Source organism: Macaca thibetana, chromosome 16 (assembly GCF_024542745.1).
Source record: "Macaca thibetana thibetana isolate TM-01 chromosome 16, ASM2454274v1, whole genome shotgun sequence".
Taxonomy (NCBI): domain Eukaryota; kingdom Metazoa; phylum Chordata; class Mammalia; order Primates; family Cercopithecidae; genus Macaca; species Macaca thibetana.
In genome coordinates this window covers 61,508,839-61,531,918 of record NC_065593.1, presented here as the reverse complement: position 1 = coordinate 61,531,918, position 23,080 = coordinate 61,508,839, and the positions used below count along the sequence as shown (strand labels likewise).

At 51.9% G+C, this 23,080-nt stretch overlaps 1 protein-coding gene across 4 annotated transcripts; it reads left to right on the top strand.

The window, feature by feature from the left end:
- Positions 1 to 325: 325 nt before the first annotated feature.
- AFMID (arylformamidase) lies at positions 326 to 21,988 on the top strand. 4 transcript variants are annotated; one of them, XM_050764374.1, is made up of 12 exons: positions 326 to 455; positions 2,516 to 2,639; positions 5,493 to 5,583; positions 16,985 to 17,089; positions 17,196 to 17,244; positions 19,744 to 19,829; positions 19,918 to 19,990; positions 20,183 to 20,280; positions 20,530 to 20,608; positions 20,691 to 20,826; positions 21,002 to 21,106; positions 21,888 to 21,988. In XM_050764374.1, exons 1-12 carry the CDS (start codon positions 328 to 330, stop codon positions 21,912 to 21,914), a joined length of 1,101 nt encoding a protein of 366 aa, XP_050620331.1. In that variant the 5' UTR covers positions 326 to 327; the 3' UTR covers positions 21,915 to 21,988. The 4 variants fall into 4 exon arrangements, with proteins under 4 accessions (XP_050620331.1, XP_050620328.1, XP_050620330.1 ...); XM_050764371.1 differs by having other exon boundaries at positions 21,002 to 21,979; XM_050764372.1 differs by lacking the exon at positions 326 to 455 and adding an exon at positions 1,890 to 2,257 and having other exon boundaries at positions 21,002 to 21,979.
- Positions 21,989 to 23,080: the final 1,092 nt, after the last annotated feature.

Below are 23,080 nucleotides of genomic sequence, written 5' to 3'. Positions count from 1 at the left end.
TCTTAGCAGCGGTGTCCCTGATCTCTACACATGAAAGCCCAGTAGCATCCCCTCCCCTCTCCGGTTGCAACAACTAGAAACGTCTTCAGACATTGTCAAATGAACCCTGGGGGCAAAATCACCCGCAGTGGAGAAGCACTGGCTCCAGCCCAGGGAATGGAGAGTGTGCGCTGCCTTGCCAAGCACCTTGGAAAGTGTGCTGATTTGAATCGTTCAATGCCAGGTCAGCGTGATTAACCATCCCCACTAAAGACAGTTCTAACAGTGTGTCCTGTGCCTTGTGATTTTCCACTGGACAGGACTGCAAGGGGCAGGGACTGACCGGTCATGTGTGCAGAAGCTGCTGCTGTAGCGAGTGTCTTTGGCATACTTGATCACCAGGCACTTGTACTGAGCAACCTGGAAGCGACGGACACGTCTCATCAACTCTGTGCTGCAAGAGGAGAGAGGGTCAGGTGAGGTCCACAGCAGGAGGAGTGGGGGGAGAGCCCTCCCCGATAAGCCTGGCTCCTCATAGCCCCTAGCGTTCTGCAGACTGAGCCCACCACAGCCGGAAAAGAGCAGGGCAGAGCAGGCAGGGTGTAATATCCCTACAAAGAGGGTTGGAAGTCAGAATTCCCTATGGGGAAGAGGTCCAGGAATGGTACTCAGGTGGTCCCAGGAAGTGTGGGAGGAGTAACCTTCTCCAGGATGTAATGGGGAAGGCAGAGGCAAAGGCTACATGTAGAGGGGGACCTGCGACTGCATTCCAAAGTAACCTCATTCCAGAGTTGTTCCCAGAGTTCAGAGCTTTTCTTTTTTCTTTTCTTTCTTTTTTTGAGATAGAGTCTCGCTATGTGGCCTAGGTTAGAGTGCATTAGCGCAATCTCAGCTCACTGCAACCCCTGCCTTCTGGGTTCAAGAGAGTCTCCTGCCTCAACCTCCCGAGTAGCTGGGATTACAGGAGCCTCCCACCATGCCCAGATAATTTTTGTATTTTTTTTCAGTAGAGACGTGGTTTCACCACATTGACCAGGGTGGTCTCAAACTCCTAACCTCAAGTGATCAACGCACCTCAGCAATCCAAACTGCTGGGATTAAAGGCGTGGGCCACCACGCCCGGCATAGAGCTTCTCTAAATTAATTTCAGAAAGCCTTTGTGTGCAGTGTCAAAAGCACTTGCTTCTGCATCCAAGAAGTCCAAATCTGAGCCTCATCATCCTGAGCAAGGAGTTTGAGCTGAAGTGATCCCCAGGGCCATAAAATAATGTTGGGGCAGGGCATGGTGGCTAACGTCTGTAATCCCAGCACTTTGGGAGGCCGAAGCAGGAGGATTGCTTGAGACCAAGAGTTCAAGACTGGCTTGGGCAACATAGCAAGACCCCAGCTCTACAAAAATAAAATAAAATTAGCTGGGTAGGGGGTGCACGCCTGTAGTCCCAGCTACTTGGGAGGCTGAGGTGAGAGAACTGCTTGAGCCCAGGAGTTTGAGACCAGCCTGGGCAACAAAGCAAGATCCTATCTCTACAAGAACAAAACAAAACAAAAAGAATGGTGTGTGGGTAGTTTACTCAGGAAACTCACTAACTAGCCCCACCTGGGTCAGGGAATGGTTCTGTCACCTCAGGAGAGCAGAGGCTCCATGGCTTCAGACTCCTTGGTGCAGAAAGCGACTGCGTTTCCTTGGCCTTATAAGGAAACAGCCACATTGAATAGGGGTGTACAAAAAGGCCTGGCCCACAGTGGACACAACTGGTTGCCACCTTCTCAGAGGACTTGGTGGGGAGGAGTGCTAAGCTGTAACCAGCTGTGACCAGCTCCAGGAGGGAGTGGCCTCCACACAGGAGAAGGGGCTTGGCCGGGGCAGAAGGGGGCGGAGACTTCCTCCTGGACCGAATTCAAGGGAGGAGGAGAATCCCGGGCGGGAGCTGTGGGAAGCTGTGCTGGTCCTAGGGGAAGGGAAGGGACAGGGGTCCCCGGAGAAGAAGGAGATCCACCCCAGCCCCGCGAAGCCATTACCTTTTTCCTGAGAACATCGGCCCGAGAATCACCTAGGAGAGAAGATGAGGTCATTTGGGGGCCCGCCCTGAGCGGATGCCGGGGCACAGGCTATCACCACGACCCCCTCATCCCCAGTCACGCGCAGGGCTGACCCCCGCACCTGGATCTGCCCCCGGGTCTTGCTGGGGGAGCCGGGCAGCACGGTGGGCAGGTTAATGCAACTCATGGCGCCTCCGGGAAGTTCACGGATCCAAGGGTTCTCCACCGCGGTCCCGCAGTAAGTCCCTGGTTCCCGCGCCACCCGCTTTAAACCACGGCGTGCTGGCCAATCACGAGTCGGTCCCGCTGCCCTGGGGCCAATCAGCGCCCGGCCGCCGACCTGGCGGGAGATTTGACCACAGCCCACCCCCTCGTGGGAGGGATCCGGGAAGTGCGCCCAGGGACTGGGAGGGCCCAGTAATCAGGGGGATGGACGTGGCTGATCGGGATGTGGCCTGGCCTGAGCCCCGCCTCTCTCCGCCCACTAAATTTAAAGGCCAAGCGAGGCGGGGCTCTGGCAGTATAAAGAAGCGACACGCACGTCGGCTCTAGACACCGCGATGGCTATCTCAGATGTGGGTCTCCCAGGCGAGGTTCCTTGGAAGAAGATGTCTGCAGAGGTAGACGGATTGCAGGGAGGGACTGAGGGGCTGGGGCAGAGTTAGCTCATTGATCAGATTGGAGTTCTAAGAAGGAAGCTTAGAAGCCGTGCAGACCACTCCTGTGGGCATGCTGGGCGCCTGGTGTGTGCCAGGCCCCCAGTGCTTGAGCACCGTGGTGATTTTACCTTCTCCTTTGTTAGCCTGACTCTCAGAATAGAGAAAATTGAAGTCCTGGCTATGCTAATATCCGTAGGCCCTGCCGGGCGTGGTAGCTCAAACCTGTAATCCCAGCACTTTGAGGTCAGGAATTCAAGACCAGCCTGGCCAACATGGTGAAATCCCGTCTATACTAAAAATACAAAAATTAGCCGGGCGTGGTAATGTATGTCTGTAATCCCAGCTACTGGGGAGGCTGAGACAGGAGAATCGCTTGAACCCAGGAGGTGGAGGTTGCAGTGAGCCGAGATCATGCCATTGCACTCCAGCCTGGAAGTCTGGGTGATAAACCAAGACTTCATCTCAAAAAAAAAAAAAAAAAAAAAAAAAAAAAAAAATCCATAGACCCGCAGGAGGTTAGGGGTCAAAGTTCTGGACCTTGAACTGAGGTTACACAATGTTTTTGGGTCTCTGCTTATATGGCACTGGCTGAAGGATTCAAAACAGCTGGTATTTACATTGGGGTTGTTGTGAAGGTTAGAAACATACAGGCCGGGTGCAGTGGCTCAAGAAAACAAAACCATTCTATAATCATGATCATAAATAATAGCAACAAAGATGGTGGTAGTGATCACAGAGTGTGCCATGTGTGGCTGTAAGGATCCTACAGGTAATAACCTTTCCAGGTACCGATTGGACAGATCCAAGGATCTCTTACAGGGGCCCCTTCACTGGGAGGAAGAAGAAACCTACATTGAGTGACTCGCTTTATTTCACTTATTTCACTCACATGCCTTATCTCTTTTAACCTTGTGATTTGGATAGATGCCTTCTATTTTCTTTCTTTCTTTTTTTTTTTTAGACACAGTCTCGTTTTGTCACCCAGGCTGGAGTGCAGTGGCATGATCTTGGCTCACTGCAACCTCTACCTCTCGGGTTCAAGTGTTTCTCCTGCCTCAGCCTCCCGAGTAGCTGGGATTACAGGCACACTGTAGCTGGGACTACATGCCTGGCTAATTTTTGTTTTTTGGTTTTTTTTTTTTGAGACAGAGTCTCGCTCTGTCACCCAGGCTGGAGTGCAGTGGCGCAATCTCGGCTCACTACAACTTCCACCCCCCAGGTTCGAGCGATTCTCCTGCCTCAGCCTCCCGAGTAGCTGGGACTACAGGCACCCACAACCACACCCGGCTATTTTTTTTGTAATTTTAGTAGAGATGGGGGTTTAACTGTGTTAGCCAGGATGGTCTCGATCTCCTGACCTTGTGACCCACCCGCGTCGGCTTCCCAAAGTGCTGGGAGCCACCGCACCCAGCTAATTTTTTCTTTTTTTTTTTTGGAGACGGAGTCTCGCTCTGTTGCTCAGGCTGGAGTGCAGTGGCGCAATCTCGGCTCACTGCAAACTCTGCCTCCCAGGTTCATGCCATTCTCCCACCTCAGCCTCCTGAGTAGCTGGGATTACAGGCACCCGCTACCACGCCTGGCTAATTTTTTTGTAATTTTAGTAGAGACAGGATTTCAGCATGTTAGCCAGGATGGTCTCGATCTCCTGACCTTGTGATCTTCCCGCCTCGGCCTCCCAAAGTGCTGGGATTACAGGCGTGAGCCACCGTGTCCGGCCTGGATAGATGCCTTCTACCAGTAAGGGAACTGAATCCCAGAGACTAAGTAACTTGTTCAGGATGAAACAGTAAGTAAATGAAGGAGGTCAGATGGCATTTGACCTCAGGCTTTTCCGTGAGGCCGCCCTGACTTCCCATTTCTCATGATGGCTTTGAGCCCTTTCTTCAAAATCTGGTTCCTTGTTACTTTTTTTTTTTTTTTTTTTTTTTTTTTTTTTTTTTTTTTTTTGAGACGGAGTCTCGCTCTGCCGCCCAGGCTGGAGTGCAGTGGCGGGATCTCAGCTCACTGCAAGCTCCGCCTCCTGGGTTCACGCCATTCTCCTGCCTCAGCCTCCCGAGTAGTTGGGACTACAGGCGCCCGCCACCGCGCCCGGCTAGTTTTTTGTATTTTTTAGTAGAGACGGGGTTTCACCGTGTTAGCCAGGATGGTCTCGATCTCCTGACCTCGTGATCTGCCCATCTCGGCCTCCCAAAGTGCTGGGATTACAGGGTTGAGCCACCGCGCCCGGCCTTACTTTTTTTTTTTTTTTTGAGATGGAGTCTCGCTGTTGTTACCCGGGCTAGAGTGCAATGGTGGGATCTCAGCTCACTCACTGCAACTTCCGCCTCCCAGTTTCCATCGATTCTCCTGCCTCAGCCTCCCGAGTAGCTGAGATTACAAGCGTCCGCCACCGCGCTCAGCTAATTTTTGTATTTTCAGTAGAGACGGCGTTTTGCCACGTTGGCTAGGCTTGTCTGAAACTCCTGACTTCAGGTGATCCACCCACTTCGGCCTCCCAAAGTGCTGGGATTACAGGTGTGAACCATTGGGCCACCTGGCCTCCCGTGGTCATAACTGCTGTGGGAGTGGTGCCCATGATGGCATTAACTGGATTCGTTTGGGGGACCTCATATCCCCTTAAGGCTGCCAGCTGGCTAAAGGCCCAGCGGTCGCTGGTATACCTCTAGACCATGGATCCAAGTGTATCCTGGAGACCCTGGAATACTGGGGAGGGGGCTTCTAAGGCAGAGAGGAGCAGCCGGGCATGGGCGAGGGGGAGGGGCATGCTCTGTTGAGAAGGAAAGTCTTACAGAGCCTCATGTTTGTGTCCTGCAGGAGCTGGAGAATCAGTACCGTCCCAGCCAATGGGTTGTCCGACTGGGAGCAGAGGAAGCCTTGAGGACCTACTCACAGATAGGAATTGAAGGTACTGGTGTGACCTCTCCGTGACTGCATTGGGTGGCCTTTAGCATGTGGCAGTGGTTCAGAATGCTGGGGGTTGGAGTGCTGCACCACACCACCTGAGTCTCGAGGGGCATTTCCCAAACACCAGGCACTTTATAAACCTCTCTGCTTAGGGGCAGGTACCCAGGACCCCTTGCTGCAGGGACTGCTGGAGGCAGGAGAGGTCCAGGGGAGGTCCATGGCTCAGTCCACCATGCCTGGCCTTTCCTGCTCAGCCAACCATGCCTAGGCCCGTAAGGCTGTGGGCTGTGGTTGCCATAGGGAGGTGAAGTGAACAGAGGAACGTTCCTCCTCTGCAGCTGGATGTGGAATGCAGTCACTATTCATAGAAAGCAATACTTTGGGAGGCCAAGGCAGGTATATCACTTGAGTCCAGGAGTTCGAGACCAGCCTGGCCAACATGGCAAAATCCCATCTCTACAAAAAAATACAAGAATTAGCTGGACACCTGTAATTCCAGCTACTCGGAAACCTGAGGCATGAGAATTGCTTGAACCTGGGAGGCAGAGGTTGCAGTGAGCTGAGATTGCATCACTGCATGCCAGCCTGGGTAACAAGAGTGAGACCCCGTCTCAAAAAAAAAAAAAAAGCAATGGTGACTGAGTCTTGCTCTGTTTGCCCAGGCTGGAGTGCAGTGGCGTGATCTCAGCTCACTGCAACCTCTGCTTCCTGGGTTCAAGTGATTCTCCTTCCTCAACCTCCTGGGTAGCTGGGATTACAGGCACCCCCCACCACGCCCAGCTAATTTTTGTGTTTTTAGTAGAGATGGGGTTTCACCATGTTGGCCAGGATGGTCTTCATCTCTTGACCTCGTGATCTGGCCACCTCGCCCTCCCAAAGTGCTGGGATTACAGGCGTGAGCCACCATGCCCGGACTTTTTTTTTATTTGAGACAGTTTTCCTCTTGCTGCCCAGGCTGGAGTCCTAAGGTGCAATCTCCGCTCACCGCAACCTCCACCTCCTGGGTTCAAGCAATTCTCCTGCCTCAGCCTCCCAAGTAGCTGGGATTACAGGCCTGTGCCACCAAGCCTGGCTAATTTTGTATTTTTAGTAGAGACGGGGTTTCACCATGTTGGTCAGGCTGGTCTCAAACTCCTGACCTCAGGTCATCTGCCTGCCTTGGCCTCCCAAAGAGCTGGGATTACATGTGTGAGCCACCGTGCCTGGCCTTTCACCTTTTCTTTCTTTAAAGAAATCTGGACTTAGGAACCTGTAAACTAGTGAAGTCTTAAGGTCCATTTCTGTCTCTACCCCGTATCTGCAAAGTGCTGTACCACGATTTGAACACCTGGTAATGCATCTGTGCTGGGATGGGGAGCAGGCCCCAAGGAGGAAGCATGGGTGAGGAAGCAGCCAGCCATGCCTGGCAAATTGGCTCTGTTGCAGCAGGCCCAACACAGCCTTTCAGAGGCAGCTGCCTGGGCTCCTGGGCTTGGCGGTTTTCTAAACAGAGAGAACCCAGGAGGAAGAACACACTTGTTAGAAGTGTATTCCAGCATGTTCCACCATCCTTCTGTCTCAATAGATTGGGGTGGTACTGTTTCCTAGGCTCTTCACGGTTCCTTGCTATGCCCAGCTCTGTTCCAAATTCATCTCTATTTCCTCGATAAATATATGAGTGTGGTAAAACATGCAAGTGCTGTAAGCAAACCTTTTTGCCAGTCTTAATTGTCTTGAGTGACAAAGAGCTGACCCTAATGAGAAAGGAAGTCAGACATAAAAAGCACGCACTATTAAACCTTCAAGTCATATGATTGAAAGGAAAATAAAAGGAAAAGATTTAAAAGAGAGAGCCGGGCGCGGTGGCTCACGCCTGTAATCCCAGAACTTTGGGAGGCCGAGGCAGGTGGATCACGAGGTCAGGAGATCGAGACCACGGTGAAACCCCGTCTCTACTAAAAATACAAAAAAATTAGCCAGGCGTGGCAGCGGGTGCCTGTGGTCCCAGCTACTCGGGAGGCTGAAGCAGGAGAATGGCGTGAACCTGGGAGGCGGAGCTCGCAGTGAGCCGAGATCGCGCCACCGCACTCCAGCCTGGGCGACAGAGCAAGACTCCGTTTCTCAAAAAAAAAAAAAAAAGAGAGAGAGAGAGAGACCAGGAACTGTCACACACGCCTATAATCCCAGTACTGTGGGAGGTCAAGGCACGAGGATCCTTTGAGGCCAGGAGTTTGAGAGCAGCCTGGGCAACATAGCAAGAACCTGCCTCTACAAAAAATTTAAAGGCGGCCGGGCGCGGTGGCTCAAGCCTGTAATCCCAGCACTTTGGGAGGCCAAGACGGGCGGATCACGAGGTCAGGAGATCGAGACCATCCTGGCTAACACGGTGAAACCCCGTCTCTACTAAAAAATACAAAAAACTAGCCGGGCGTGGTGGCGGGTGCCTGTGGTCCCAGCTACTTGGGAGGCTGAGGCAGGCGAATGGCGTGAACCCGGGAGGCGGAGCTTGCAGTGAGCTGAGATCCGGCCATTGCACTCCAGCCTGGGCGGCAGAGCGAGACTCCGTCTCAAAAAAAAAAAAAAAATTTAAAGGCTGGGCGTGGCTGCTTGCACCTGTAATCCCAGCACTTTGGGGGGCCGAGGTGGGCGGATCACAAGGTCAGGAGATCGAGACCATCCTGGCTCACACGATGAAACCCCGTCTCTACTAAAAATACAAAAAATTAGTCAAGTGTGGTGCGGGCGCTTATAGTCCCAGCTACTTGGGAGGCTGAGGCAGGAGAATGTCTTGAACCCGGGAGGAACTTGCAGTGAGCTGAGATGGTGCCACTACACTCCAGCCTAGGCGACAGAGCGAGACTCCATCTCAAAAAAAAAAAAAAAATTTTTTTTTAATTAGCAGGGTGCAGTAGTGTGCACCTGTACTTCCACCTACTTGAGAGGCAGAGGTGGGAGGATGACTGCTGCCTAGGAGTTCAAGGCTGCATATTTCTTTATGTACTGGGTTTTTTGTTTGTTTTTTCTTTGAGACAAGGCCTTGCTCTCTCACCCAGGCTGGAGTGCAGTGGCGTGATTTTGGCTCATTGCAACCTCTGCCTCCTGGGTTCAAGCCATTCTTGTGTCTCACATTCTTGTGTCTCAAGCCTCCTGAGTAGCTGGAATTACAGGCGCGTGCCACCATGCCAGCTAATTTTGTATTTTTAGTAGAGACGGGTTTCGCCATGTTGGCCAGGCTGGTCTGGGACTCCTGGCCTCAAGTGATCTGCCCGCCTCCCAAAGTGCTGGGATTATAGATGTGAGCCACCGTGTCTGGCCACACTTTTCCTTCTTTGCACCAGGGGGAATTATGTTTTTTTCTCATTTTTGATTTGTATTCGTCCTTACAATGCCAGCCTATTAACTTGCCATTAGGATTGTTCGCTTGTAATGGGTAGACAGCCTCATCCCCGTCAAGGCCTGGCCTCTCTTGTCTGGACTCAGGGAGAAAAAAGTCTGACCGCTGTGTGAGTGTGGCCAGGGTGCAGTAGGCTGGCAGAGAAGGGGTTTAAAAACCATTTCCTTTACCACTAACTTTTAAATTAGTTTTACTGTGACCTTTATTAAAAATACTTTTTTTATTTTTAAGATAGAGTTTCGCTCTTGTTGCCCAGGCTGGAGTGCAGTGGTGCAAACTCGGCTCACCGTAACCTCCGCCTCCCGGGTTCAAGCGATTCTTCTGCCTCAGCCTCCTGAGTAGCTGGGATTACAGGCACATGCCACCATGCCCAGCTAATTTTTTATTTTTAGTAGAGACGGGGTTTCTCCATGTTGGTCAGGCTGGTCTCGAACTCCTGACATCAGGTGATCCACGTGCCTCGGCCTCCCAAAATGCTGGGATTACAGGTGTGAGCCACCGCACCTGGCCCAAAAAAACACATTTTACAGTCAGCAAAATGCTGTATATATTTTTTATCCAGATACAAAAGTTAAATTCTGTATGATTTCATTTAAATGAGGTCCCTAGAGAAGTCAAATTAATAAAGACAAGAAATGGAATGGTGGTTGCTAGGGGCAAGGGGAGGGAGGAATGGGGAGTGAGTGTTTAAAGGGGACAGTTTCTTTTTTTTCTTTCGAGACAGAGTCTCACTCTGTTGCCCAAGCTGGAGGGCAGTGGTGCCGTCTCATCTCACTGCAACCTTCGCCTCCCGGGTTCAAGCAATTATTGTGCCTCAGCTTCCTGAATCGCTGGGATTACAGATGTGCACCACCATTCCCGGCTAATTTTTGTATTTTTAGTAGAGACAGGGTTTCACTGTGTTGGCCAGGCTGGTCTCGAACTCCTGGCCTCAGGTGATCTGCCCACCTCGACCTCCCAAAGTGCTGGGACTACAGGCATGAGCTGCCATGTGCGGCCCTGCAGTCCTGGTTTTGTTTTTGTTTTTTGGGTTTTTTTTTTTGGCGGAGTTTCACTCTTGTTTCCCAGGCTGGAGTGCAATGGAGCGATCTCAGCTCACTGCAACCTTCGCCTCCTTGGTTCAAGCAATTCTTCTGCCTCATTCTCCCAAGTAGCTGGGATTACGGGCATGTGCCACCACGTCCGGCTAATTTTGTATTTTTTTTTTTTTCTTTGAGACAGAGTCTCGCTCTCTTGCCCAGGCTGGAGTGCAGTGGCCGGATCGCAGCTCACTGCAAGCTCCGCCTCCCGGGTTTGTGCCATTCTCCTGCCTCAGCCTCCCGAGTAGCTGGGACTACAGGCGCCCGCCACCTCGCCCGGCTAGTTTTTTTGTATTTTTTAGTAGAGACGGGGTTTCACCATGTTAGCCAGGATGCTCTCGATCTCCTCACCTTGTGATCCACCCGTCTCGGCCTCCCACAGTGCTGGGATTACAGGCTTGAGCCACCGCCCCTGGCCTAATTTTGTATTTTTAGTAGAGATTGGGTTTCTCCATGTTGATCAGGCTGGTCTCGAACTCCCGATCTCAGGTGATCCGCCCGCCTCAGCCTCCCAAAGTGCTGGGATTACAGGCAAGAGCCACTGCGCCCGGCCTTGCAGTCCTGTTTTTAATACCATGCACAACATTAGAAATTATTTCTAACCCAGGCTGGGCTCCGTGGCTCATGCCTGTAATCCCAGCACTTTGGGAAGCCATGGTGGGCAGATCACTTGAGGTCAGGAGTTCGAGACCAGCCTGACCAACATGACAAAACCCCTTCTGTACTGAAAATACAAAAATTAGCCATGAGTAGTGGCACATGCCTGCAATCCCAGCCACTGGGGAGGCTGAAGTAGGAGAATAGCTTGAACCCAGGTGTGGGAGGTTGCAGTGAGTCAAGACTGTGCCATTGCACTCCAGCCTAGGCAACAAAGAATGAAACTCCATCTGAAAAAAAAAAAAAAGACACAGAAATTATTTCTAACCCGAAACAATTGAAAACAGGTACTCAAACAAGCACTTTTACATGCCTATTCATAGCACCATTTCCATATAGCCTGAGTTGTAAATAATAGCAACGAAGCTTTTGCTTTAATAAGAAAGGAAGTTTGCCATAAGGTTTGTTCTGGGGTGTCACGCTGAAGCCCTCCTGTGTTCTTGCCCTGGGGTTCAGGGCCTGGAGGGCCCTCTGTGGGGGGCATGAGTCACTCATTCTCTGGCTCTGCACCCCAGCTGCCCTCTCCTAGAGAGAGGCAATTTCTCTTTCTTGAGGTTAGTTAATATCTGAGGGAGGCTTATGCATGATAATGAACACCTACAGCCGCTTGGTTTTAATTGCCATTCCACTTAGAACATACATTTCATGATGTTTTTCTTAACTGTAACACAACATTAATCTAGTCCATTTATAGGCTTAAGAACTCCTGTGTTAATTAAATCACGACCTTCTGATGAAGCCACGCCGATGAGCCTGTGGGGCGCATTGTCTTCACACTGTGCTGGGGCAGGGTTGTTGGCAAACCCGCATGGATGGCAGCTGGCAATGGCCTCATGGTGACAAAGGCATCTGCCTTTTGACCCAGAATTCTACCCCTGAGAGGGCGTCCTACAGATGCTTGCAAGTGCTGTGGTAATGGGTGTACAAGGCTATTCACAGCAGGGGCGTTTGTGGTAGCATGGCCTGGGAGACAGCCCAGATGCCTTTCAGCAAAGGATTGGTGGCAGGTCTGCAGCCCTGCTGGCACCTTGAGCTTGGACTTCCAGTTTGCAGAACTGTGAGAAAATAAAATTTCCATTAATTCTCCCCAGTCTGTGGTATTTTGTTATAGCCGCCCAGGCTGACTCAGACAGGAGCCCAGGATGGATGTGAGCTTGTTATAACCAGCTCACGCTTGTGGCTGTAGGGAATCCGGGTAGAAGCTGGAAGAACCTAGAGGGGTGGCTGCTGCCTTCCAAGGAACAGGTCAAAGGGGATCCAAGCAGAGTGGTCTCAGTGCAGGTGGGGAGGAGACTCTAGACCCAGGACACACAGTGGAGGGGGTGTCCAAGGATTTCCTGATGATCAGATGTGGTTTGAGAAAGAGAGGGGGCCAAGTCTGGTGGCACATGCCTGTAATCCCAGACTTTGGGAAACGAAAGCAGGAGGACAGCTTGAGCCCAGGAGTTCGAAACCAGCTGGGCAACATAGCAAGACCTGGTCTCTACAAAAAAAAATAAAAATTAACTGGGTGTGGTGGTGCTTGCCTGTCGTCCCATCTACTTGGGAGGCTAAGGTGGGAGGATCACTTGAGCCCTGGAGTTCAAGAACAGCCTGGGCAACATGGCGAAACCCTGTCTCTACAAAAAATACAAAAATTAGCCAGGCGTGGTGGCACACGCCTAGTATTTTTAGCTACTCTGGTGGCTGAGGTGGGAAGCTTATCTGAACCTAGGAGGTTAAGGCTGCAGTGAGCCGAGATTGCACCACTACACTCCAGCCTGTGTGACAGAGTGAAACTGTGTCTCAAAAATAAAAAGTGAATTCAGGAGTTCGAAACCAGACTGGCCAACACTGTGAAACCCCGTCTCTCCTAGAAATACAAAAATTAGCTCAGATCAGGTGAACTGGCTCACACCTATAATCCCAGCACTTTGGGAGGCCAAGGCAGGGATATCATTCAAGGTCAGGAGCTCGAGACCAACCTGGCCAACATGGTGAAACCCCGTCTCTACTAAAAATACAAAAATAAATAAATAAGCTGTGCATGGTGGCAGGTGCCTGTAATCCCAGCTACTTGGGATGCTGTGGCAGGAGAATCACTTGAACCCAGGAAGCAGAGGTTGCAGTGAGCAGAGATTGCGCCATTGCACTCTAGCCTGTGACAAGAGCAAAGCTCTGCCTCAAAAAACTAATAATAATAATAAGACGGGTGTGGTGGCCCACACCTGTAATCCCAGCTGCTTGGAAGACGGAGACAGGAGAATCACTTGAACCCCAGAGGCGGAGGTTGCAGTGAGCCAAGATTGCGCCAGTGGACTCCAGCTTGGGCGACAGAGTGAGACTGTCTCAAAAAAACAAAAACAAAAACCACACAAGGCTTTTCAGTGAAATGCTCGCTCCTCTTCCTTTGCATCCTCCCAGTTCCCCTGGCCCCCATCAAGGGGGCCATTGTTATTCATATGGATATAGATTCCCCCCTCTTTCATCCAAATGGCCCCGTAGTACACACAGTTCCACCCTGCCAGTTTCACTTAGTATTTCTTGGAGATGTTTCCTTGTCTGTACATAGATAGCTTCTTGTCAGTACATAGGGAGCCATTCAGGGTTGGTAAAGTGGTTGGTAATATGGGTGCTGGCAAAACAGGTTTTGCAGCCTCACTGGTGTTCTGCAAAGGCAGCTTCCTGCCTGGATTGGCACATGGGCAACTTCCTTTTGATTTCCCTCAGCTTTAATCTATCCAGCCCAGGTGGAGACAGCCCAGTTTACAGTTCTGCATTCTGGCATAGATGCAGTTCATACAAGCTCTCGGCCCCATGCTTTTTCTTCCTCTGCTGTGTTTACCCTTCTAGAGTTGCAGAATGAATCACCCACCCGAGGGAAACACAGGGGTTTTTTGTGTTTTTTTTTTTTTTTTTTTGAGACAGTCTTGCTCTGTTGCCCAGGCTGGAGTGCAATGGTGCAATCTCGGCTCACTGCAGCCTCCACTTCCTGGTTCAAGCGATTCTCCTGCCTCAGCCTCCTGAGTAGCTGAGAGTACAGGGGCCCGGCTAATTTTTGTATTTTTAGTAGAGATGGGGTGTCACCATATTGGCCAGGGTGGTCTCGAATGCCTGACCTGTGATCCACCCACCTTGACCTCCCAAAGTGCTGGGATTACAGGTGTGACCCACCATGCCCGGCCAGGTTTTTCTTTTTCTAGGCCCACTGTGGCCACCAAAGTTGGGGACCAGGGGGCCTTCAGGGACAGGGGCCCCAAGTTGCAGGTTAACACATAGAGCCCTTTCTGAGATGCAGGTTTTACAGGGAACTGGATTCCACCTCTTTTGGGGAGATCAACCCAGCACTCCAAGGATCCGCTGATGGTGCCTGAGCACAGCTATGAGAAGCGGGTGTCTGGATCCTTGGGATGGCAGGATGGGAGAGGTGGGGCATGGGCCTGCAGGCTGGCCCCCAGAGTCCCCCTGACTAGCTAGAATTCTGAAAATTGTGTTATGTAAAACACTTAGCATCTGCAGTGCCAAATAAAGGTGACCCCCACCATGACATTAAAAAATAAATAAATAAAAATAAATTTTAAAAAGACATGTCCAAATCCTAACCCTGGGAACCTGTCAAGATATTTCCTTATTTGGTGTTTTTTGTTTTGTTTTGTTTTGCTTGAGACAGAGTTTTGCTCTGTTGCCCAGGCTGGAGTGCAGTGGTGTGATCTCAGCTCACTGCAACTGCTGCCTCCGGGTTCAAGCAATTCTCCTGCCTCAGCCTCCCAAGTAGCTGGGACTACAGGCACGCACCACCATGCCCAGATAATTTTTGTATTTTCAGTAGAGACAGGGTTTTACCATGTTGGCCAGGATGGTCTCAACTCCTGACCTCAAGTGATCTGCCCGCCTCAGCCTCCCAAAGTGCTGGGATTACAGGTGCCTGGCTGGTATTTCCTTATTTGGAAAGACCATCTTTGTAGGTGTTATTAGCTAAAGTCGAGTCATTCTGGGTTAGGGTGGGCTCTAAATCCCACGACTGGTGTCCTGCTAAGGGACAGAAGAGGGAGGGACACACAGAGAGGGGACCACGTGAAGACAGTGGCAGAGACTGGAAGAGGCAGAGGTGACTGGAGTAACGTAGCCACAGGCCTTGGAACACCTGGAGCCACCAGGAGCTGCCGGAGGCAAAAGAGGCATTGGTGGAGTGTGGCAGCGTCCACACTTTAATTTCAGACTTCTGGCCTCTAGAACTGTGGGAGAACGTTCTACTGCTCTGAGACACTCAATTTGTAGTACTTTGTTACAGCTGCCCTGGTAAACAAATGCAACATCTATTTTCAGCAAAGCAGGGAGTTCTTGGAAAGATGACTAGACCGGGTTCCTTCTCCCAAGGGCGCTGTGTTCTAGCTGTGAATACTAGGAGTGCGTCGCTGCGGTGGGAGGGGAGGCAGGGTTTACTGACTGGTCATTCCCACTGGTCTGGATGCCCTTTTTCTTCCTTCCTTCCTTTTTTCAGAATCTCGCTCTGTCACCCAGGCTGGAGTGCAGTGGCACAGTCTCAGCTCACTGCAGCCTCTGCCTCCCAGGTTCAAGTAATCCTCCCACTTCAGCCTCCCGAGTAGCCGAAATTACAGGTTCCCACCACCACATCCAGCTAATTTTTTTTTTAAGTTTTAGAAAATACAGTCTAAGGCACGAGAATTGCTGGAACCCAGGAGGCAGAAGTTGCAGTGAGCTAAGATGGCACCACTGCACTCCAGCCTGGGTGACAGAGCAAGACTCCATTGCAAAAAACAAAAACAAAACAACGATGAATGCTAGGATAAAAAATAAAGCAAGAGGTCAGGCGCAGTGGCTCACGCCTGTAATCCCAGCACTTTGGGAGGCCGAGGTGGGTAGATCACCTGAGGTTGAGCTGGAGACCAGCCTCGCCAATACAATGACACCCTGTCTCTACTAAAAATAGGAAAATTAGCCAGATGTGGTGGCATGTGCCCGTAATCCCAGCTACTCAGGAGGCTGAGGCAGGAGGATTGCTTGGGGCTGGGAGTTAGAGGCTGTAGTATGCTGTGATCACACCTGTGAATAGCCACTGCACTCCAGCCTGGGCAACATAGTGAGCCCCTGCCCTTTAAAACAAAAAAGTATAGCACATGTGATAAGTATGTAGTAAAGTCATGCTGAAAAGCGTCCTGGCAGAACCACAGTACATTTGTTGACAGACGTCTGGACTGGCAGTCCTCACTCTCTTTTTTTTTTTTTGAGACAAGAGTCTCGCTCTGTCGCCCAGGCTGGAGTGCAGTGGCACGATCTCAGCTCACTGCAAACTCTGCCTACCGGGCTCACGCCATTCTCCTGCCTCAGCCTCCCAAGCAGCTGGGACTACAGGCGCCCGCCACCACGCCCAGCTAATTTTTTGTATTTTTAGTAGAGACGGGGTTTCACCGTGTTAGTCAGGATGGTCTCAATCTCCTGACCTTGTGATCCGCCCACCTCGGCCTCCCAAAGTGCTGGGATTACAGGCGTGAGCCACCACGCCCCACCTGGCCGTCCCTTTTTTTTTTTTTGTGAGACGGAGTCTCGCTCTGTCGCCCAGGCTGGAGTGCAGTGGCCGAATCTCGGCTCACTGCAAGCTCCGCCTCCCGGGTTCAGCCATTCTCCTGCCTCAGCCTCCCAAGTAGCTGGGACTACAGGCGCCTGCCACCTCGCCCAGCTAGTTTTTTGTATTTTTTTAGTAGAGACGGTTTCACCGTGTTAGCCAGGATGGTCTTGATCTCCTGACCTTGTGATCCGCCCGTCTCGGCCTCCCAAAGTGCTGGGATTACAGGCTTGAGCCACCGCGCCCGGCCTGGCAGTCCTCTTTCAATGGGAGGTGCTCAGAGCTGAAGCTCAACACGTCAACTTAAGGCAGCTTTCAGCCGGAAGGCTTCTACCCGAGCTGAAATAGAAATTGCCGCCACCTGGCTGGGCGCAGTGGCTCACGACTGTAATCCCAGCACTTTGGGAGGCCAAGGTGGGCAGATCACCAGGTCAGGAGTTCAAGACCAGCCTGGCCAACATGGTGAAACCCTGTCTCTATTTGAAACAAAAACAAAAACAAAAAAGTTAGCTGGGCATAGTGGCGTGTGCCTGTAGTCCCAGCTACTTGGGAGGCTGAGGCAGGAGAATCGCTTGAACTGGGGAGGGGGAGGTTGCAGTGAGCCGAGATCACGTCACTGCACTCCAGCTTGGGCAACAGAGTGAGATTTCATCCCCCCCAAAAAAAAGAAGAAAAGAAATTGCCACCACCTGAGCTTGTGCTAACAGCAACTTGTCCATTTCTGAGACAGCCACCAGGAGGGCCCGGGCCACCAGGAAGAGCCTGCTGCATGTCCCCTATGGAGACGGCGAAGGGGAGAAAGTGGACATTTACTTCCCTGACAAGGCAGCTGAAGGTTGTCAGCGAAGGGGCTAGGGGTCCTGGGACTTGGGGGTCCAGTGGCAGAGCTCAGCAGGGCGGGCCCCACTCATGCACCTTGTGCTTGGTTTTTTGTTTTGCAGCTTTGCCTTTCTTCCTGTTCTTTCACGGAGGATACTGGCAGAGTGGAAGGTGAGTCAGGGGATGTGGATGGTGGACTGCAGGAGAGATTCCACTTTCCCTGGGGGACTCTTCCTCCAGGGCTGCCCCAACCAAAAGGCCACAGCTGGGTGATTCCCACAGGCCCGTGTCTCACAGCACTGGAGAGCGGAAGTCTCAAGTCAAATGTGGGCCGGGTTCCTAGGGAGGATCCTTCCTGCCTCCTCCAGCTTCCTGTGGCCTCAGGCAGCCCTTGGCTTGTGTCCACAGAGCTCCAGCCTCTGCCTCCATTCACATGTGATCCTTGTGTTCCTGGGTCTCCTATCTTCCTCTTCTTTTTTTTTTTCTTTTTTTTGAGACAGAGTCTCACTCTACCCCAGACTGGAACGCAGTGGTGCGACCTCAGCTCGCTGCAATTTCTGCCTCCCAGGCTCAAGCAATTCTTCTGCTTCAGCTTCCCAAGTAGCTGGGATTACAGGTGCGCACCACCAGGCCCAGCTAATTTTTGTATTTTTAGTAGAGACAGGGTTTCACCATGTTGGCCAGGCTGGTCTTGAACTCCTGACCTCAAGTGATCCTCCCGCCTTGACCTCTCAAATTTCTGGGATTACAGGCGTGAGCCACCACACCAGCCTCCTGGTTTTTTTTTTTGTTTTTGAGATGGAGTCCTGCTCTGTCCCGCAGGCTGGAGTGCAGTGGCACGATCTCGGCTCACTGCAAGCTCCGCCTCCCGGGTTCACCCCATTTTCCTGCCTCAGCCTCCAGAGTAGCTGGGACTACAGGCGCCCGCCACCACGCCCGGCTAATTTTTTTGTGTTTTTAGTAGAGACGGGGTTTCACCGTATTAGTCAGAGTGGTTTCGATCTGACGTTGTGATCCGCCCGCCTCGGCCTCCCAAAGTGCTGGGATTACAGGTGTGAGTCACCGCGCCCGGCCTCCTTTTTTTTTTTTTTATAAGGTCATAGTCACAGGTTCTGGGGTTAGGATTTGGACATATCTTTTGGGGGGACACAGTTCAACCCACTGCAACCAGTGAGAAGCACGTTCAGCCTCCTCTTGAATCAAAGGAAAAGCCAGAGTGACCAACCACTGTCCCCGTTTGCTTGGGACTGAGGAGGGGTTTCTTAGGACATGAGGTTTTCAGTACTTTAGAAAAAAAATAATGAAAGTCCAAGGTAAAATGGGACAGTTGGTCACTGTAAGCTTTTTGTGGGTATTTGGGAATTTGGGATCTTGACAGACACTGCGTTCCCTACGGTCTTCCTACAGCGTTGCCTTCAAGCATCTTCATGTTAATAGCTTACATTTAATGGCCAGGCACGGGGGCTCACGCCTGTAATCCCAACACTTTGGAAGGGCAAGGCGGACGGATCACTTGAGGTCAAGAGTTTGAGACCAGCCTGGCCAACATGGTGAAACCCTGTGTCTACTAAAAATACAAAAATTAGCTGGACGTGGTGGCGTGTGCCTGTAATCCCAGCTACTCAGGAGGCTAACGCAGGAGAATCGCTTGAACCCAGGAGGGGGGGTTGCAGTGAGCCAAGATCATGCCACTGCACTCCAGCCTGGGTGACACGACGAGATTCTGTCTCAAAAAAAAAAAAGCTTACATTTATTCCACACAAAACTCTCTACACTGCTGGTCTTTAATTCTCAAAAACAGTTCCCTAACAGAGGGAATATAATTGCCTCTATTTTATACAGATGAGGAAACCAGGCTTAGAAGTTACATAAATTGCCAGGCACGGTGGCTCACACCTATAATCCCACACATTGGGAGGCCGAGGCGGGAGGATTGAGTTAGAAACCAGGCTGGTCAACATAGCAAGACCCCCATCTCTACAAAAGAAAAAATAAATTTGCTGTGCATAGTGGTGCACACCTGTACTCCTGCTTGGGAGACTGAGGCAGGAGGATTGCTTGAGCCCAGGAGGTCGAGGCTGCAGTGAACCGTGATGACGCCATTGCACTCCAGCCTGGGCGACAGAGCGAGGCCCTATCGCTTAGAAAAATAAAGTTACGGCCGGGCGCGGTGGCTCACGCCTGTAATCCCAGCACTTTGGGAGGCCGAGGTGGGCGGATCACAAGGTCAGGAGATCGAGACCATCCTGGCTAACCCGGTGAAACCCCATCTCTACTAAAAATACAAAAATAAAATTAGCCTGGCGTGGTGGCGGGCGCCTGTAGTCCCAGCTACTCCGGAGGCTGAGGCAGGAGAATGACGTGAACCCGGGAGGCAGAGCTTGCAGTGAGCTGAGATTGCGCCACTGCACTCTAGCCTGGGCGACACAGCGAGACTCCGTCTCAAAAAAAAAAAAGAAAAATAAAGTTACATGAAGCTCCCCCATGGTCCCATAGCTAGTATGTGATGTGGCAGGGAGAGATCCTGTCCGCTTCCCTCTCTCAAACGGGGCCAGAAAGGGGTGGTGCTGTGCATGGACAGAACATCTGGAAAGTGGTGTGTCCAGGACACAGGAAGCAGCGTAGTGGCCAGGCTGCCTCCAGCTGTCACATCTGTGTCTCTCTCTGCAGTAAGGACGAGTCTGCCTTCATGGTCGACCCGCTGACAGCACAGGGAGTGGCCGTGGTAATAGTGGCTTATGACATCGCCCCCAAAGGTAATAGGGGTGGTTGCTGCAGGTCCGAGGGCCGGTGTGGGCTTTAGGAGGAAGCGAGTTCCTGACCCAGCTCATACTCTCTGTGCAGGCACCCTGGACCAGATGGTAGACCAGGTGACCCGCAGCGTTGCGTTTGTCCAGACGCGGTATCCAAGCAATGGGTGGGTGTTGCTGGTAGATTTTCTTCCTGTTGGACCTCACTGGGTGGGAGGACAGTGCAATCAGTCCCTCGGACACAGCCAAGCTTCCCCTCCGGCCTGTGGAGCAGAAAGCAAATTGGGACTCTTTGAAGTGGGCCTGATGTTGTGGGGAAACTGTGTGCAAATCCAGTTCTCTGCTCTGACCCCTCCCAGGGGAATTTACCTATGTGGACACTCAGCCGGGGCCCACCTGGCCGCCATGATGCTCCTTGCCAACTGGACCAAGCATGGGGTCACGCCCAACCTCAAAGGTTTCCATGGGGGCTGCAGCCTGGCTGGGCAACCTTCATCTCCCCATGAGCCTTGCGGTTTGGGCCAACTGATTGAAATCCTCCCAGCTGTGAGTGGCTTGACCGCAGGGCTTCCAGCCCTCAGAGCAAGGCCTTCTCTGCTTCCTCCGTGCCCCCTCCCCTGGTCCTGCCCCTCTGGCCATGGGGGTGGGCTGGCCCTGCCTTGCTCCGCCTGGAGCCTGGTCCTGTGATGATTCTGCACCCTCACAGGCTTTTTCCTCGTGAGTGGGGTCTTTGACCTGGAGCCCATCATGTATACTTCACAGAACATCGCTCTGCAGCTGACCCTGTGAGTTACCTGCCCACCACCTCCCCTGGCTCACCTGGAGCCCGGCTTCTCTCCGTCCTGACCCATCCACTCCCCACCCCAGGGAGGACGCTCAGAGGAACAGCCCCCAGCTGAAGGTGGCCCAGGCGCAGCCGGTGGACCCCACCTGCCGTGTGCTGGTGGTCGTGGGCCAGTTCGACTCCCCCGAATTTCACCGACAGTCCTGGGAGTTTTACCAGGTACTCTCAACACAGGTTTGTGGCCAGAGGTCGAGGGTCATGTGAGCTCATTATTTGCCTCATCCGTCATTTATTTAACACAGTGAACCCTGACCTGTGCCAGGCATGGCCCCATGTCCTGCCCCACCTCCTTTCCCACTGCTCAGGCCCCTCCTCCCATGTCTCCCCGCCCCAGACCCTGTGTCAAGGAGAGTGGAAAGCCTCGTTTGAACAGCTCCATGATGTGGACCACTTTGAAATCGTTGAGAATCTGACCCAGAAGGACAACGTGCTCACCCAGGTGGGGCCTCATCCCTGGCATCCCTTTCGGGGTAGACAGCACGGATCCCGCCGCAGCCTCTTAGATGCGCAAACCAGGAGTTCGAGACCAGCCTGGCCAGCATGGAGAAACTCCGTCTCTACTAAAAATACAAAAAAAATTAGCCAGATGTGATGGTGCGTGCCTGTAATCCCAGCCACTCAGGAGGCTGAGGCATGAGAATTGCTTGAACCCAGGAGGCAGAGATTGCAGTGAGCCAAGATTGCACTCCAGCCTGGGCAATGGAGCAAGACTATCTCAAAAAAAAAAAAAAAAAAAAAAAAAAAAAAAAAAAAAACACCTGAGAACCTAGGAAAGAAAGAACCTAAGAACATCTCGTTTCTTTCTTTTTTTTTCTTTAGAGACAGGGTCTCCTCAGTTGCACCCAGGCTGGAGTACAGTGGCAGAATCTTAGTTCTCTGCCGCCTCCTGGGCTCAAGTGGTGATCCTGCCTCAGCCTCCTGAGTAGCTGGGACTACAGAGGTGTGCCACTGTGCCCTGCTAATTATTAAATGTTTCTGTAGAGATGGGGTCTCTCTCTGCTCCCCAGACTGGTCGTCTTCTTTTTTAATCTCAGCATATTATACCTCTAACCAGGCTGTCTTGAACTCCTGACTTCAAGTGTCTTCCTGCCTCAGCCTTCCAAAGTGTTGGGGTTGCAGACATGACTCACTGCATCCAGCCCTGTCTCGTTTCCTTAATCAAATTCCTGCCAAGAGCTTCTCCGATTCTGGGGCTTTTGTGCCTTCTCTTCCTGTTCCAGATTATCTTGAAAACGATCTTCCAGTAGTTCTGACGACACCTGGAGCCTGGTCCAAGTGCACCCCACCGTGGGAAGCCTCTCCAAAGAGCTTTCGGAGCTGAAGCTTGTGAAAATCTCCAGGTCCTCCCTCTTCCCAGCCCGGATGGAGCTTCAGGGAGGCTCCAGGGAATGTCCACGAGTCAATGCTCAGAGATGCTGGGAGCCACCTGTAAGCCTCATCTGGCCCCTCTATCTGCTGACAGAACATGACAAAGATGACTTACCTCTAGCGTTTTTGTATGACCCACCAGCTAAGAATGGCATCACTTTTTTTTTTTTTTGGAGATGGAGTCTCACTCTGTCACCCAGCCTGGAGTGCAGTGGTGTGATCTCGGCTCACTGCAACCTCCACCTCCCAGGTTCAAGCAATTCTCCTGCCTCAGCCTCCCGAACAGCTGGGACTACAGGCGCCTGCCACCGCGCCCAGCCAGAATGGCATTATATTTTTAGATGGTTCATAAAGAAGCACAAAAAATATTATTTCATAACATGTAGAAATTACATAAAACTTAAATTTCCATGTTGATAAATAAAGTTGTATTGGGACACGGCCCTGTTCTTTCATTTACGTATTGACTAGGGCAGCTTTCCAGCTACAGGGCAGAGCAGAGTGGTGGTGACAGTGACCTCCTGGCCCGTACTGCCTGAGGCATTTCCTATCTGGCCCTTTTCAGGAAAAGTTTGCGGACCCCTGGGTAAGGGCTTCCCCAAGGCAGCTACCCTCCGCCTTCTGCTTCAGTCTCCTGTCTGCCCTGTCCTCCGTCTCCCTGACATTTGGGTCTGTCCCTGAATGCCCCAGGGTCTCAGCGTTGGGACCAACACCTTGACCTTGATGGGACAATGCTACCCACATGTAGGACAAGCTTCTGCTGCACCCCAAGAATGGTGTGCATGTCCCAAGAAGCCAGCTACATCCATCCACCACCCACCCCACCACACCGCCTCTTTCTCTCACACTGAATAGCATTCAAGAATTTCCACTGTGGGCCGGGCACGGTGGCTCATGCCTGTAATCCCAGCACTTTCGGAGGCCGAGACGGGCGGATCACGAGCCGAGAGCTACATCCATGAAACCCCGTCACCACTAAAAATACCAGCCGGGCGAGGTGGCGGGCCCTGTACCCCAGCACTCCGGAGGCTGACAGGAGAATGGC